Here is a 13290-nt window from a genome sequence, read left to right on the forward strand (position 1 = left end):
TGATCTAGCTGTGTGTAACTGGGGAATTTAATTGGTTTGGCTAGAAGCTGGTGTTCTGGGCCATTTTTCTAGAGCATTGTTTATGACCTGTAACCAGCATGTGAATGTGGTTTCTGTGAACAGTTTGTGGCTTACTACATGAAGCCAATCTAGTCATGTTTAACTGGTGAATCTGGTTGCTTTGACCAGCTTGGAAGGTGTTATGGAAAATCATTTATAGCTCAAAATGGATGTTAGAATGTAGTTTCTGTGGACTTTTTTTTTTTTGCTTACTCCATGAATCTAACCTAGTACAGTGGTTGTTGTTGTTTAGTCGTTTAGTTGTGTCCGACTCTTCGTGACCCCATGACCAGAGCACGCTAGGCACTCCTGTCTTCAGTACAGTGGTACCTCAGGTTAAGTACTTAATTCGTTCCGGAGGTCCGTTCTTAACCTGAAACTGTTCTTAACCTGAAGCACCACTTTAGCTAATGGGGCCTCCTGCTGCCGCTGCGCCGCCAGAGCACGATTTCTGTTCTCATCCTGAAACAAAGTTCTTAACCCGAGGTTCTATTTATGGGTTAGCGGAGTCTGGAACCTGAAGTGTCTGTAACCTGAAGTGTATGTAACCCGAGGTGCACTGTAATCTGTACATGGTGAATTTGTTGGTTTGAGTAACTCAGAAGTTGACACTCTCAGGAGTCTATTGTCTGGAAACAGTATCCAGTAGTTGCACATGTTGTGGCTTCCTGGATCAATCCCATCTAGTCACTATTTTCTTGGTTTGGCTAGCTTAAAAGTTGCACTTGTGGTGACTCTCCTGTGAACATGACATCCGGGGACAGGTTACAATAATTGAAACTACAGTATTGCAACAGTCTAAAACAAACCACAGACGCAAGAATCGGGTGAGTCCCAAAAACATTCATCAGGCATCAAAGGCCAGGTAAAGTACAATATTGGAATGGCTTGTGTTCTACAATATTTGTCTCAAGTGCCTTTAATACACCACACTCTTTTTGGCTCATTTATAATAAAGAGCCTATTCCATCTTTTACACTCTCCCTACACCACTCCCTATACAGCACATACATGCAGTGAATCAGTTTGATTGCAAGATGACAGACAACCATGCATGTTCATGATCAAATGAATGACTGTGTTCCAGGAGTGGAGTAGCAATGGTAATGTCAACCATCGTCACAAGCTGCAAGTTAAATGCACATTTTACAAGCAGTAGCAAGAGATGCCCCGTTCATTTTAAATATGAGTTGTAGATCAGCTTGCCAGTTTGTGGATTAGCTTCCTCTGCATCAGATACTCCAGGAACCACATATTCTGACTTGTGTGTTTTGCTTGGCCATTGTATCTTGAAAGCCTTGCTACTTCTCCTCCTATTCAAGTTAGTGCCAGAAGGGTGCAACATGCATCTAAGTTGGAGTAAGTGGAAGGTGCAACCCCTGCATACAGACATACCATAGTTACTTCTCCCCAGCCTCTGTTCCAAACCCATATTTGAAATGTGGTGGGAGGGTGTGGCATGCAGAAAATGGGTGGTAGGGAAAGGTTGAGCGTTCTTGTCACACTTGCCACTCCTCTGCAAATCATGCAGGGCCAAGGAACAGTAGTTGCAAATTTCAATGGAATTTTAAAACTCAATAATGAAAGGAAATACAAAATAAAACGAGTCCAATAAAAAAGCAGCTATGATGCTTCTGGTAAGCCCTATCTGAGTCTTCTAACTGCTGCTGTCAGCTCTGGAGAAGGACTTGAGTGGGTACCACTCTAGTCACATTTCCACAAAGCGTGTTCTCCTTCATGGAGAGCACGTGTTGCGGTGGGGCCTAGCAAGACACCCCACTGTTGCTGGGCAGGAAAGAGTATGGCCACCATTAGCAGAGGGCTGGCTGTTGCTGGGGAGAATTATATGCTGCCATTTTTTGATTGACAGCCCTAGTCTTTAAATGCCCTGCACACAGCATTGAGCTTCCGCTTTTTGCTGCGTGCATCGGATCACCCTCCCTATTTTAGGCCGTTCGCTTGACCTTGCTATGCCTGTCATGGGGTCGTCTGCTTTTGGGGCTGGGGCCCGGTAGGAATTTTGTCCATTTGGCTGATTGGCTGGTGCCATTTGGTTTTTGCCTGCTGTGTAGCAAATCGTCACAATTTGTAAGGTTGCGGTTAGGCATTGATTTGGGAATTGGTTGGTGGAGGGGTATGGATTTGGCTGTGCCTGCCCCTCCAAAAGTGCTGCTGCTGCAAGGGTTTTCCGTTAAAGGAACCCAGGGGCTCGCCATGCTTTTGTCCGAACCCTGTCAAAGGGCTAGGGCCACGCAAGAGCCCCCGAGAGCATTTGGGGAGAGGTGAGGCATGGTTCCCAGTCCCGTCTCTCTCTCCGGGTGTCTTACCCTTTTCTGACTTCGCAGGCATGCGAATGTCAGACTGTCCCCGTGTGGGGTCAGATAGTCGCAACCAATGCCTAAGCAACCACTCACATTGCTTATAATTTAATAAAGTTGTGGCCAAAATTATGCCAAAAACCTTAAACAAAAATAATGTGTCACTTGTGTTTTATTGGGGGGTGTCTTGTGGACCTCGACACGCAAACATGATGGATTCCAGAAGGATAGCCATGTTAGTCTAACGTAGTAAAATTCAGTGTTATATCATACATATACACAGCACATGGCTACATTAATAAACTACTCCAGTGGGACCAAACAGCAAGAAAACTCAAGAGACAGCAGTAAATGTGTCATATAGTTCTGCTCAGAATACAAAGTAGACTATCGGGCCATGGATGTGTTTTTTAAAATATGTTGGGATTTCAAAATGATTTGTTCTAAGTTTTGGGAAGTGGAATGGTCTCTTGTATATGACTCTGCTTGGTGGATCTCAAGGTTCTATTAAAAAAAATCCAAAGTAGATCCCATAAGCCTGCCCACTCCTGCTCTAGACAAAGCTCTGCCTAGAGCAATGTCACAGGGTGAAATCACCCTGTTCTGCTTTTTCAGAAGGCCCAGACAAAAGCAACTCAAGAGTCCACTGAGGAACTTGTCACTCTGAGGTTATTGCTTAAAGGCCTTGTTTGTAGATGCATAATTCTGGTGAAAGGTTTTAAATTAACAAACTGAAAGTATATTGGATAGTCAACTTTATTAATCAGTAATTGAGTTTATGTATAATCCCAGTACACTAAAACAAAATCCTATGTGTTTAATTCAGAAGTAAGTCTCACTGTTTCCAGTGCACAGGATTATGTTTGAGGGGATTTTTTGTTTGTTTGTTTGTTAAATATGCATGCATAATAGAACTGTGAGACTTGGAGACATGCCTGTATTTTTTCCATGTCAGTTTTAGTGGGATTAGTAAAACATGCAATGCAATTTTAAAACCTACTTTTTTGCAAATAGCTTCTTTGCAAAGCTGAGGAAGAAAACACAGAAAATCCACATGGGTACAAAAGGCAATAAAGGAGTGAAAGAAATCAATACATTAGCAGCCAGCTCTCCTGCTCCTGGCAGAACGGGAAAGATGCTAAGGTCCTATAACAGTCTGTCAGATACCACGTTTGCTTCCACATCAGAGCCCCATTTAGTACTGCTGAGGGACACTGCTTTTTAATAATTAGCTGAATGTTAAATTAAAATGAAGATTTCATATAAGCATTTAATATAGCACTATCATATCCAGCAAGATCCTCTTATAATGTGTACTCAAAAGTACTGCACTTACAAGAGGTTATTTGAGGGGCAATTAACAGGCTGTTCATTAGTAATCTATCCACTGCCTTGCAGGATATCTTTGGGAGAATAAAAAGCTAAGGAGCAAACCCTACACAAATCCAGAATAAAGTCCCTAAGATGGTTGGATGGTGCCTTGTACGCCTCTTTCCACCTACTCCTGCAGCCAAGCTGGTGCCAAATGTATTGCTCTGCTTTCCCTTGGACTACATCAGCAAGGCTGAGAGAGGGTCTTGCAGACTGGGCAGCTCATGACCCCAGTACACACTGCCCAGGCTTGTGTCCTGGAAAGGTCACTCTGGTACTGCTAATACAGCAAAAACGATGCAGGAGGCAGCAGTTACAAATTACCGGTCTCTGCAGCCACAGCAGGCACTGTGATTCTCCAGCGGTTTTACTTCACCTCTGGAGGCGCACTCCATTGTCTCTCGAGACAAGACCGATGCCAATGACAATGCTAGTAATCTCTGAGCTCCGATCAACAAGATATAAAGCAAGGAAGATTCTAGTTTTATATAGACTCAGTCAGGTTCTATTTTGGACTTTAATTACTTGTTTTCTACCATTTTTATAGGAAAAAGTGATATTTTGCACTTACACACAAGAAGGAATGGGGAGGCCAGTAATCCTTTTGGAGCAGACCTGATATTGAGGCTTTCCCCCATTTTGTGTGTGCCTTTGTGTGTGCACGTGAAAGAACAATTCACAAGCAATTTGTTATTCATCACTAGTACTATTGGCTTCTGTGCCTTTAAATAACACAGTTCCCCATTGCAAATCTAGACTATTTTAGTGCTTCCTATCCAAACTGAGGGATAGGATAGGATAGGATTGAATAAATTCTCCCCCCACGTCCGTTTCTGTTCCTAAGAATTGTCAGATGTTAGTTCCTGTGTGTTAGTGGGGATGTTTAATTACTAATTATTATTCTTCTTCATCAATATTAGGTGAGAAAGAGGAAACATGATAGACATGTATAAAATTATACATTGTGTAGAGAATCTGGACAGAGAAAAGCTTTTCCTTTTCAGGGTCATCCAATGAAGGTGTACATTGGAAGATTCAGGACAGACAACAACAAAAAAAGACTTCTTCCCACAGTTCATACTTAAAACTGAAATTTGCTCCCACAGGAGACAGTGGTGGCCACCAATTTGGATGGCTTTAAAAGAAGTTTAGACAAATTCATAGAGGATAAAGTTACCAGTGGCCACTAGCCACAATGACCGTGGTCCACATTCACTGTCTGAGGCAATATGCTTTTGAATACCAGTTGCTGGAAGCGGCAGGAGGGGAGAGTGCTGTTGTTCTCGGGTCCTGCTTGTAAGCTTCCCACAGGCATCTGGTTGGCCCCTGTGAGAACAGGATGCTGGACTAAATGGGCCATTGGCCTGATCCAGCTGGCTCTTCTTATGTTCTTATTTTAAATACAGAAATGACGCTATATTTTATTTCAACTGCCTTTTGTCATCCCTGCTGTTTTTCAACTAATTTTGCTCTTTTAGATTTTATTGATCTTAAAATAATATCTATCATTTTACTCTTGTAATTATCACACTGTACAGTCTGAATGAATGTGAGGTGCTCTGAGTGATATACTATATCAATATAATACTACTAAATAATAATAGCCAGTTATACAACCAGCTGATCCTAAAAACTATAAACATCAGTTGAAGTTACCAGGGGGACCTTGGCTGGATGCAATTTACTTGTGAATAGACATTACGGAAGGAAGGATTTTGGCAATGGGTATGGGCGTTGCAATTTGACACTGTATTAAATGCTATGTGCATCTAGTTTTAATTCTTCCAGCTAATGCTAATGCCTCGGCAGTGCTAAATGGTTCCAGTGTGGAAGCATCCATTACATAATGGCAATTTGAATGGCTTACATGAGAGCATCTTCAATTGCACTACTTCTAGCTCCATGCGCATTACAAGGAAAGTTGGAATTTGATCTTTCAAATGTTTATGCATTATCCTAACTTTTTGTTGGCTCAGGTCTTTGGACTTGAAGTCTGGGAGACAAATAAATGTCTTGAACATTCCACAAGGCTTCTTAAGCTCAACTGAAGACTCTGGACACTACTGTAATACAATTAGCTTTAAGCAGATCCATAAATTCCCGTCAAAATATACTTCTAATGTGATCATGACAACAGCTAAAGGAATGCATCTAAAACTGAATACAACCCATGGGATAAGTACCATTTACTGATATTTCTGTTGGGCTGTTGCCGCTCATTTTAAACAGAATCTTTACAACAAGAGGTCAAAAGATCCAGAGATTTAAAGCAAATCCACAAGAATTAATTTGTAGGCACAATAAAACACATCTAATTCCTGATGGCGACTTGAATTCTAGCAATTTATTCAAGAGTTAATGGTTTTTGCCCACTGTTTGAAAATAAACACACAGACTGTAGTTACTTGGGAATTAGGAGCAGATAAAGTAGAAGAACATATTATCGTCATCATTACCTATAAAGCATGGCAATGAAATAAACAAAGAAGTGAAGCAATACTCCAACTACTGCACCATAAGGAGGCAGGAAGGATCCAGAGGAGGCGACGGCCAGTGGCTTGGCCCCAGACACAAACCTAGGACTTTCCATAATTCCTAAGGGGAAGAAATCAACACTCTAGGTCTACGTCACATGGCAACATTCTCCAACCTTTGCCAGAAAGGGTCATATTCTTCTTCTTCTCTGAAGCGTTCCCTGGGAGTTCGGTTCTTAAAAACCCTGGAGTAGAGAAATTGTGCAGCAAAATTCATAGCAATGCCTTGGTTGTTATTGAAAGGTAGGAGTCCCAGCCAATGAGCAAAACTTGCCTTTCCAAATACTGTCAGGAAGGGCAGCAAAGCAGTCTGCCTGGCGAACAGGCTGCTGAAAGACGTCCTCCCACTCAAGATGGGACAAAGAAACGACTTTGAGGATTGGCTGCTACTATTTAAAGAGATTATTTCACAGGCCAACCTGTCCCTGTCAATTTAAGTCAGGCCCTGGATTATACTTCGCTGGCATTCAGTTAGCTGAATGTTTAAAGCTTTAGATGTTCACTGCTGAGCTGAAGAATGATATTGTGGTTTGTTGCAAAGCTGCAAAGTGTCTCTTTCTAGGAAATGAGATGAGCGGAAGGGTTCAAACATTGCACTTCCAATGTATGCTTACCAGTGCTTTTGAGGAGCAAATTTAAGGAATGTCGGCACAACAGCTTCTCACACTACCGTGAAGAACTGAGAGTTGGAGAAAACAGCCCAGCCACGGTTATCTGCAAAATAAGAGAAATCATTCTTAAATTCACAAAAAGTCACAAAGTTTAACCATTCTTGGAGCAGGGTTATAATTTGGTAACAGACTGCACACAAATCGGCTTATAGATCTCAGAGAATGTAAAGACACACAGAGCTAACACTGTCATATTCATGCAGCAAACCATAAAATCATACTTAGGCCATATCTGTGCCGCAGCTCTTGTTGATTAGCTCTGTCTCTCATTGCTCCGCAAAGGGGGGAAAAATGAGAAGAGGACACAGAGATCGAGGAGGAGACAAAAATGCTCAGCCCCTTTCAACATCTGGGGAGATGGTAGGTGCTTCTACACGTTGTCTGTCTTGACCCAAGTTTCCTTCAAGTTTCCATTTTTCTAGAGAAAAATGCAAAGACCCCCAAGACAGTTTTAGGTCATTATTTTTGACAAACATTGTTTCACTAATATGGTGATACTGACTGAGCTGAATCTGGAAGGTGCTGAGTTGCCATCTTTGGTTTAAAATTAACTAGCCGTAGTCGGAGCTGTTCATCGTCTTAATGGTAGATAAAGGGTAAAGGAGCTATTATTGTACTGGCCTTCCTTTCATTCCCACCTGTCATACTCTATTGCTGCTGGGAAATCCTCTTATCCTGTTCTTCATGCCTTTAACTGACCAGATTTGCCTTTCGTAATTCTTTCATGAGACAGTGTTACACCACCATTATATATAAACAATATAAGTATTGGTTTCAGTATGTCTAGTAACAAACAATTTTTCTTTTTAATCTCGTGGGACAGTTGGAAAACAAACAATAGACTTTCAGAATATTTCCCTAATGCTGACCCTGCTCTCTCTGTACTGTAATCCTGCTCAAATCCTCTCTGCAACCAGGGCAGTCTTTGCTAAAGAATTAATCTGGACTTTCTCACTGCCCTTTTCCTTTATATGCCGCCTTAGGAAATTCAGCATCCTTCCTTTGTTACTAATACTATTATTGGTTGGTGTCAGATTATCCTGGTGCACTTTCTATTGATGCCCAAAAAACGAACTTCAGTCTGGCCTCCACCACCATCGATTCCAAATGCCATGCAATTGTTTGTACATATTGCCCAGTGGTTCGGCTAAGACTATAGTATATCCATTCACACTCCCTTTACTGATAGACAGTTTCAACTTTATAGCATTGACCTCCTTTGTATGGCAAAGGTACTGGAGTCTTGTGGTGCTTTTTGGAATAAGCTGTTTGTTTACAAAACATACAGGTGCACAACAGATGGGAAAGAAGCATGCATTCATACATGCGTGCAAGCAGTAGTAATCCTGTACCAAAAGCCGTGAAGCACCCCAAGATCTTGGCAAGCTACTTCTGCCACCTGGAAATCTCTTGGCAACAGCTTCTGCAAGCTCTCAACTCAATTTGTATTCTAAGTTCTGCCTGCATTCATTCAAACTATATTTCCAAGCTTACAACCAGTTGGGGTTGGATACAAGCTTCAGTGGCTTGGAGTAGTCACTGGTCTCAGGTATCATTAATGAGGACTAGGGCTGGGTGATATATTGATATATTGTCCAAAGCCAGCTTGAAGTCCACACCATAATATTGGTTTCGTAATTTTTGACCTGGCAATATATCATGAATCTTGTGTGTGTGTGTTTCTGTGTCTGTGTCTGCTATGCAGAAACCATGATGTGGGAAAAACGTGAAGTCAGCCATATCTCCATCCTTATTTCAGACATTGTGAAATAACGGTATATTGTGATGTTTAGCTGGTGGTATATCACAATGTTGATATATTGCCCAGCTCTAATCAGGACCTTCATTAAGTGCCAAGCTAAAGAGAAAGAAGCCCATTCTGCACAACCAATAATATTACACAGCGGACTCACACATTTGTACTTTGCCCCACTAAGAGATCATAGCAGTCTAGGGATAGATAAATGGCTGGATGCTGATATGAGCTATATGCTTTCTTGGGTTTAATATCTTCTTATTCAATTGCAAAAGTTTTTGAGAACCAGATCAACTTACTGGGAGTAACCCTCAAGTTAGAACACATTCCTATTCTCTCTGATGTTTCCCACCTGTGTGCCCCAGGTAGCTAAGAAAAACATTCTCAAACTAGTTATCAAAATTCAAGGAAACATTCCAACCAGATTAAAAGTGTGGCTGGGGAAATGGGTGTGGCATGGAGAGGATCACAAGTGAGCTGGAGGATCTCATTTGGCCACAGGGCTTGAAGTTCCCCAACTCCGATGTAAAAGATTATAATATCAGTGAGCTTCGTGACGGGGCAGGGATTTGAACCCAACTCTCCCTTGTCCTACCTTGGTATTCTAACTGCTATAACCCACATTAGCTTTTCCCTTTTTGGATGTTTCACCGCACATTTCAGTAAATTGCTTGCACATATATTAGTCAATTCAGGTGCCATATGGACCATCTCATAGTATGGCTGGTTCTTTGCTTTGCTTCTACATTTCACAAGGAAGGGGTGTGTTTGCAGACACACTGAGAGGACGCTGGCTATTTAAAGCCTGATCCTGCTAAGCTTTCCCGTGTGATTCTGCTGTCTGTTCCTTTGACAGTGAATGACCCCTGTGGCCAGTTATTACCAAAACCTTCAGCGCAGCAAAAGATGCTTCCACTTTATCAAACACCGTGATTTTCCAATGAGATAAAGGCATGTAGAAGAGTCCTCAGAATGTCCTCCTCCACCTAAATGGTTACAGCACCAATTGGGAAAGATAACCGGGCCAGCTTGCTTTCTGATCTTTGAATCTCTGCGGGCTGCTAAGAGTAAGTGTGTAAGTGGCCTTGAGAGGATCAGGATCGACAAGATCAGGGGACAGAGAGATTGAACAGGCACCGAAAGGTGAAGGCAAATGCAGGGTCAATGTAGGCCAGGATTCATGTCTGAAGGAGCAGGCCAGGCTGAGATGACTCCCCAAAGGGGAAAGGCATGGTGCCCGTAATCTGGGACAACATTCAAATCCAGAAGTGGTGGTCTCTGGAGACAATGATCAACTTTAGGCAGGAACAGAAAGCAATGTAGGAGGTCCAGATATGGCTGCCAGCCATTCGGGGGGGGGGGGGGAATGCAGTCCAGCTCTTTAACTTGATCTACACAAGTACAAATCAGCCTCTGAAGCTTTTCACAGCATGGGACTAAATACTACCACTTGCACACCCTCCAAGTGTCTCGATTTTCAAGGGACAGTCCTGGAATGACGAAAGCTTCTGGTCTGATCCTGGAATGTCCCTATTTCCCCTGCCAGTGCTGCCACATGGCTCAAGCACAAAACATGATGGGGAAAGGTTTTTAATTGGTACAGGGCACTTAAAAATACATTTTTAAAAATCCTGTGTTGTTCCAGGTAGCTAAAACCAGGACGGACTAGTAGTAGGGCAGGAAAAAGACCAAAATCTAGGATATTAGCTCATTGTTACAAGCATCTTAGGGTACCTATCTTTTCAGAGGGAAAATACCTCTGAGATGGTCCCTTTTCCTGACCAACCCAAGCAGCAAACTCTCTTGGTTTAACCTGGAGCCACGGGTGTCACTGAACTGTGGGCTTAAAGCTCATAGATACGAAATAAAAAGAGTATATTTCCCCAACAACTGAAGAGGGCATCTCTCTGACGTAGGGGAGGCAGCTCAGAGACCAGGGGTGGGATTGGAGAGGAGGCTGAGGGAACACTCCCCAAGGGGGGGTGTTCGAAAAAGAGAGAGAGGCTGCCAGCTCTGCAGGCAAGGGATGTGACATAACAGTTTCTGAGCCCCACAGGGGTGTCACAGAAATAATGTAGTTGGTCAAGGGAGCTGTGGACTCAAAAACGTTGAAAACCTCTGCCTTACACAATCCATCAGGGATGTCAAAATGAAATACCTAAACTTCTTTCCTTTCCAATCAGTGTAAGTAGCTGCAAGCTTAAACATTCAAAGTCTCTTAGGCTGTTCTAGACTCCTATTGATCTAAATCCCTTTCCCCTTCTTCCAGCTGTGTCCAATTAGACCGACTTAGCTTTGAATCACAGTTCACTCTGCGTTTAAAAGCAAGCTTCACGACCAGCTTAGTGCCACTCCAGAACTCTTACTCTGGGTGGACTGAACCAAGAGAAAAGGGAAATTAAATCTGGAGTAAGTCTTTCAGCAGCCTGTCAGCCAGGGAATCAACTAACTGTTTGGCTGTTTTGTTTCGGGGTTTACTTATAGGTCATTTGCCAGAAAGCAAGGAGGCAAAGCTGTCGTCTCTCCCCCAGGTTATTTTCTTTAGTTGTACAGTTTGGTAACTTTTGGGGCAAGCTCTGCCCCCAGAGCTGCTCAGAACAGCTGGCCAGTGTCTCCAACTCAATCTTACACTGTAGTGGCCCACATATACGGCGCACTTTCCCCCCAAATTCCAATTGTGAAAAGTTAAGTGCGGCTTCCCCTTACGGTCTCACTGCTGAAACAGCTGCCCAGAAGGGCCATCGGGGGTGCGGGACAATGGTGCACAGCCTGCCCGCAGCGCCAAAGCCTCCCTGGACGCCCGCTTGGGGAGGTAGTGCCAGGAGTGCTGGGAGGCCGTAGTGCCAGGAGGCAGGCGCCCAGCACGCTAGAAACTTGGCTTGGGAAGCAGGGCTCCGAGAGCCAGCCATCCCCCGTTCAGGGCAGCAGTGCCAGGAGGCAGCTTGCACCAGCAAATAAGTCTTGAATTTTAAAGGTGCAGCTTATTTGCGGGTGCAGCTTATATTCGGGCCAATACGGTACTTGATTTACTCCCAAGTAAGTTCCAATAAGTTCCGGGATGCAGGTGGCACTGTGGGTTAAACCACAGAGCCTAGGACTTGCCGATCAGAAGGTCGGCGGTTCGAATCCCCGCGACGGGGTGAGCTCCCGTTGCTTGGTCCCTGCTCCTGCCAACCTAGCAGTTCGAAAGCATGTCAAAGTGCAAGTAGATAAATATGTACCGCTCCAGTGGGAAGGTAAACGGTGTTTCCATGTGCTGCTCTGGTTCACCAGAATCAGCTTAGCCATGCTGGCCACATGACCCGGAAGCTGTACGCCAGCTCCCTCGGCCAATAAAGCGAGATGAGCGCCGCAACACCAGAGTCGGCCACAACTGGACCTAATGGTCAGGGGTCCCTTTACCTTTACCTTTTAAGTTCCAATAAGCTTGAAATGTAGCAGTGGTGACTGCAGTGGGGTGGAGCTGCCCTCCTGACACCAGTGTTGCTGCTGCTTACCTGGATGGGTCGAGGGTGGGGCAGCGTCAAGATCAGGGCTTTGTGAGAACTCCAAATTAGTGGCAGTGCTCCCACCCATTTACTTGCACAGCTCCAACTTTGCCACTGCTCTGCCCCTGCCAAGTCCAGGTAAGCAGCAACGATGGCAGGGTTAGGAGGGCAGCTGCACTCACAACATTAGCAGCTACTGGCTTCCTTGAAATAGAGGAAGAGTTGACGTGTATTCGACGCAAAGTCTGCTGCTGACTGACTTTGGACCAACCCAGGTATTCTCACTGCACCTCCGTTTCTATGTCTAACTATTGCCTAAATGTCAATGAAAAGTACCACAAAAATGCAATATTGACCACAGGCACTTCCTGATCTTGGAACCTATAAAACATACCCCATCCATGTTATGCACATCGGATATGTTGCAAATGCATGCCCACCCTTCTCTGCTGTGACTGGACCTTCCAAAGAAACCGTTTTTCAAGGGTTACATCACCAATGTGATTCAGGTGCCGTCTCAGGAAGCAAATGTTGGGCACTGCCATCATCTAGGACAGGGTTTCCCAAACTTGGGTCTCCAGCAGGTTTTGGAGTACAGTTCCCACCATCCTTAGCTACTGGTCCTGCTAGCTAGGGATGATGGGAGTTGTAGTCCAAAGACAGCTGGACACCCAAGTTTGGGAAAGCCTGATCTAGGAGATCCATCTCTAAACTACTTCAGTATTTGTCCTACTGAAGTGGACACAGGCAGCTGATGGCATATGGTCACACAACAGAAAGGAAGCATGTGTGTTGCACAGACTTCAACTTTGGGCTCAATTTGGGAAATTTAACCAACTCCTCTTTTAAAAACAGAAAACAGACCACACTTTGTCACTACAAAGCCCCACCTTTCTTCAAGCAGTCCTGAAGGGCAGGCCTGGAACCAGTGTAGCTTTTCTCAGCTTCAGCAAACAATACTTAGCACCAGATATTGGCACTGAAAACCCCCAAAGACATTTTTTCAGAAGGCTGACTCACTCGCTGCTGGCAGGATGTCTCAGCATAGTACAAGCCGTATTGTGCTTGAACAGACTTGGCTCTTCAGGGAGG

At 43.9% G+C, this 13290-nt stretch overlaps 1 protein-coding gene across 10 annotated transcripts in view; it reads right to left on the reverse strand.

Moving 5' to 3' along the window:
- Positions 1 to 13290, reverse strand: part of SRR (serine racemase) — a 58383-nt gene that overhangs the window by 22693 nt on the left and 22400 nt on the right. For 2 of the 10 annotated variants that reach the window (XR_013986619.1, XM_081006247.1), the window contains exons 1-2: positions 6206 to 6663; positions 3379 to 3405 (exon numbers count right to left, since the gene is read on the reverse strand). Coding sequence is in view for 5 of the 10 variants with exons in the window: in XM_081006247.1 (XP_080862373.1) it covers positions 3379 to 3405; positions 6206 to 6339 (161 nt within the window). In the remaining 5 variants the exon portion in view is untranslated. Of the gene's footprint in view, positions 1 to 3378; positions 3406 to 6205; positions 6673 to 6897; positions 6998 to 7175; positions 7380 to 13290 lie in introns of those variants that run through there. The other 8 variants (XM_081006249.1, XM_081006252.1, XM_081006254.1 and 5 more) reach the window with 8 other exon arrangements.

Source organism: Podarcis pityusensis (assembly GCF_964106645.2).
Source record: "Podarcis pityusensis genome assembly, chromosome: 5".
NCBI lineage: Eukaryota > Metazoa > Chordata > Lepidosauria > Squamata > Lacertidae > Podarcis > Podarcis pityusensis.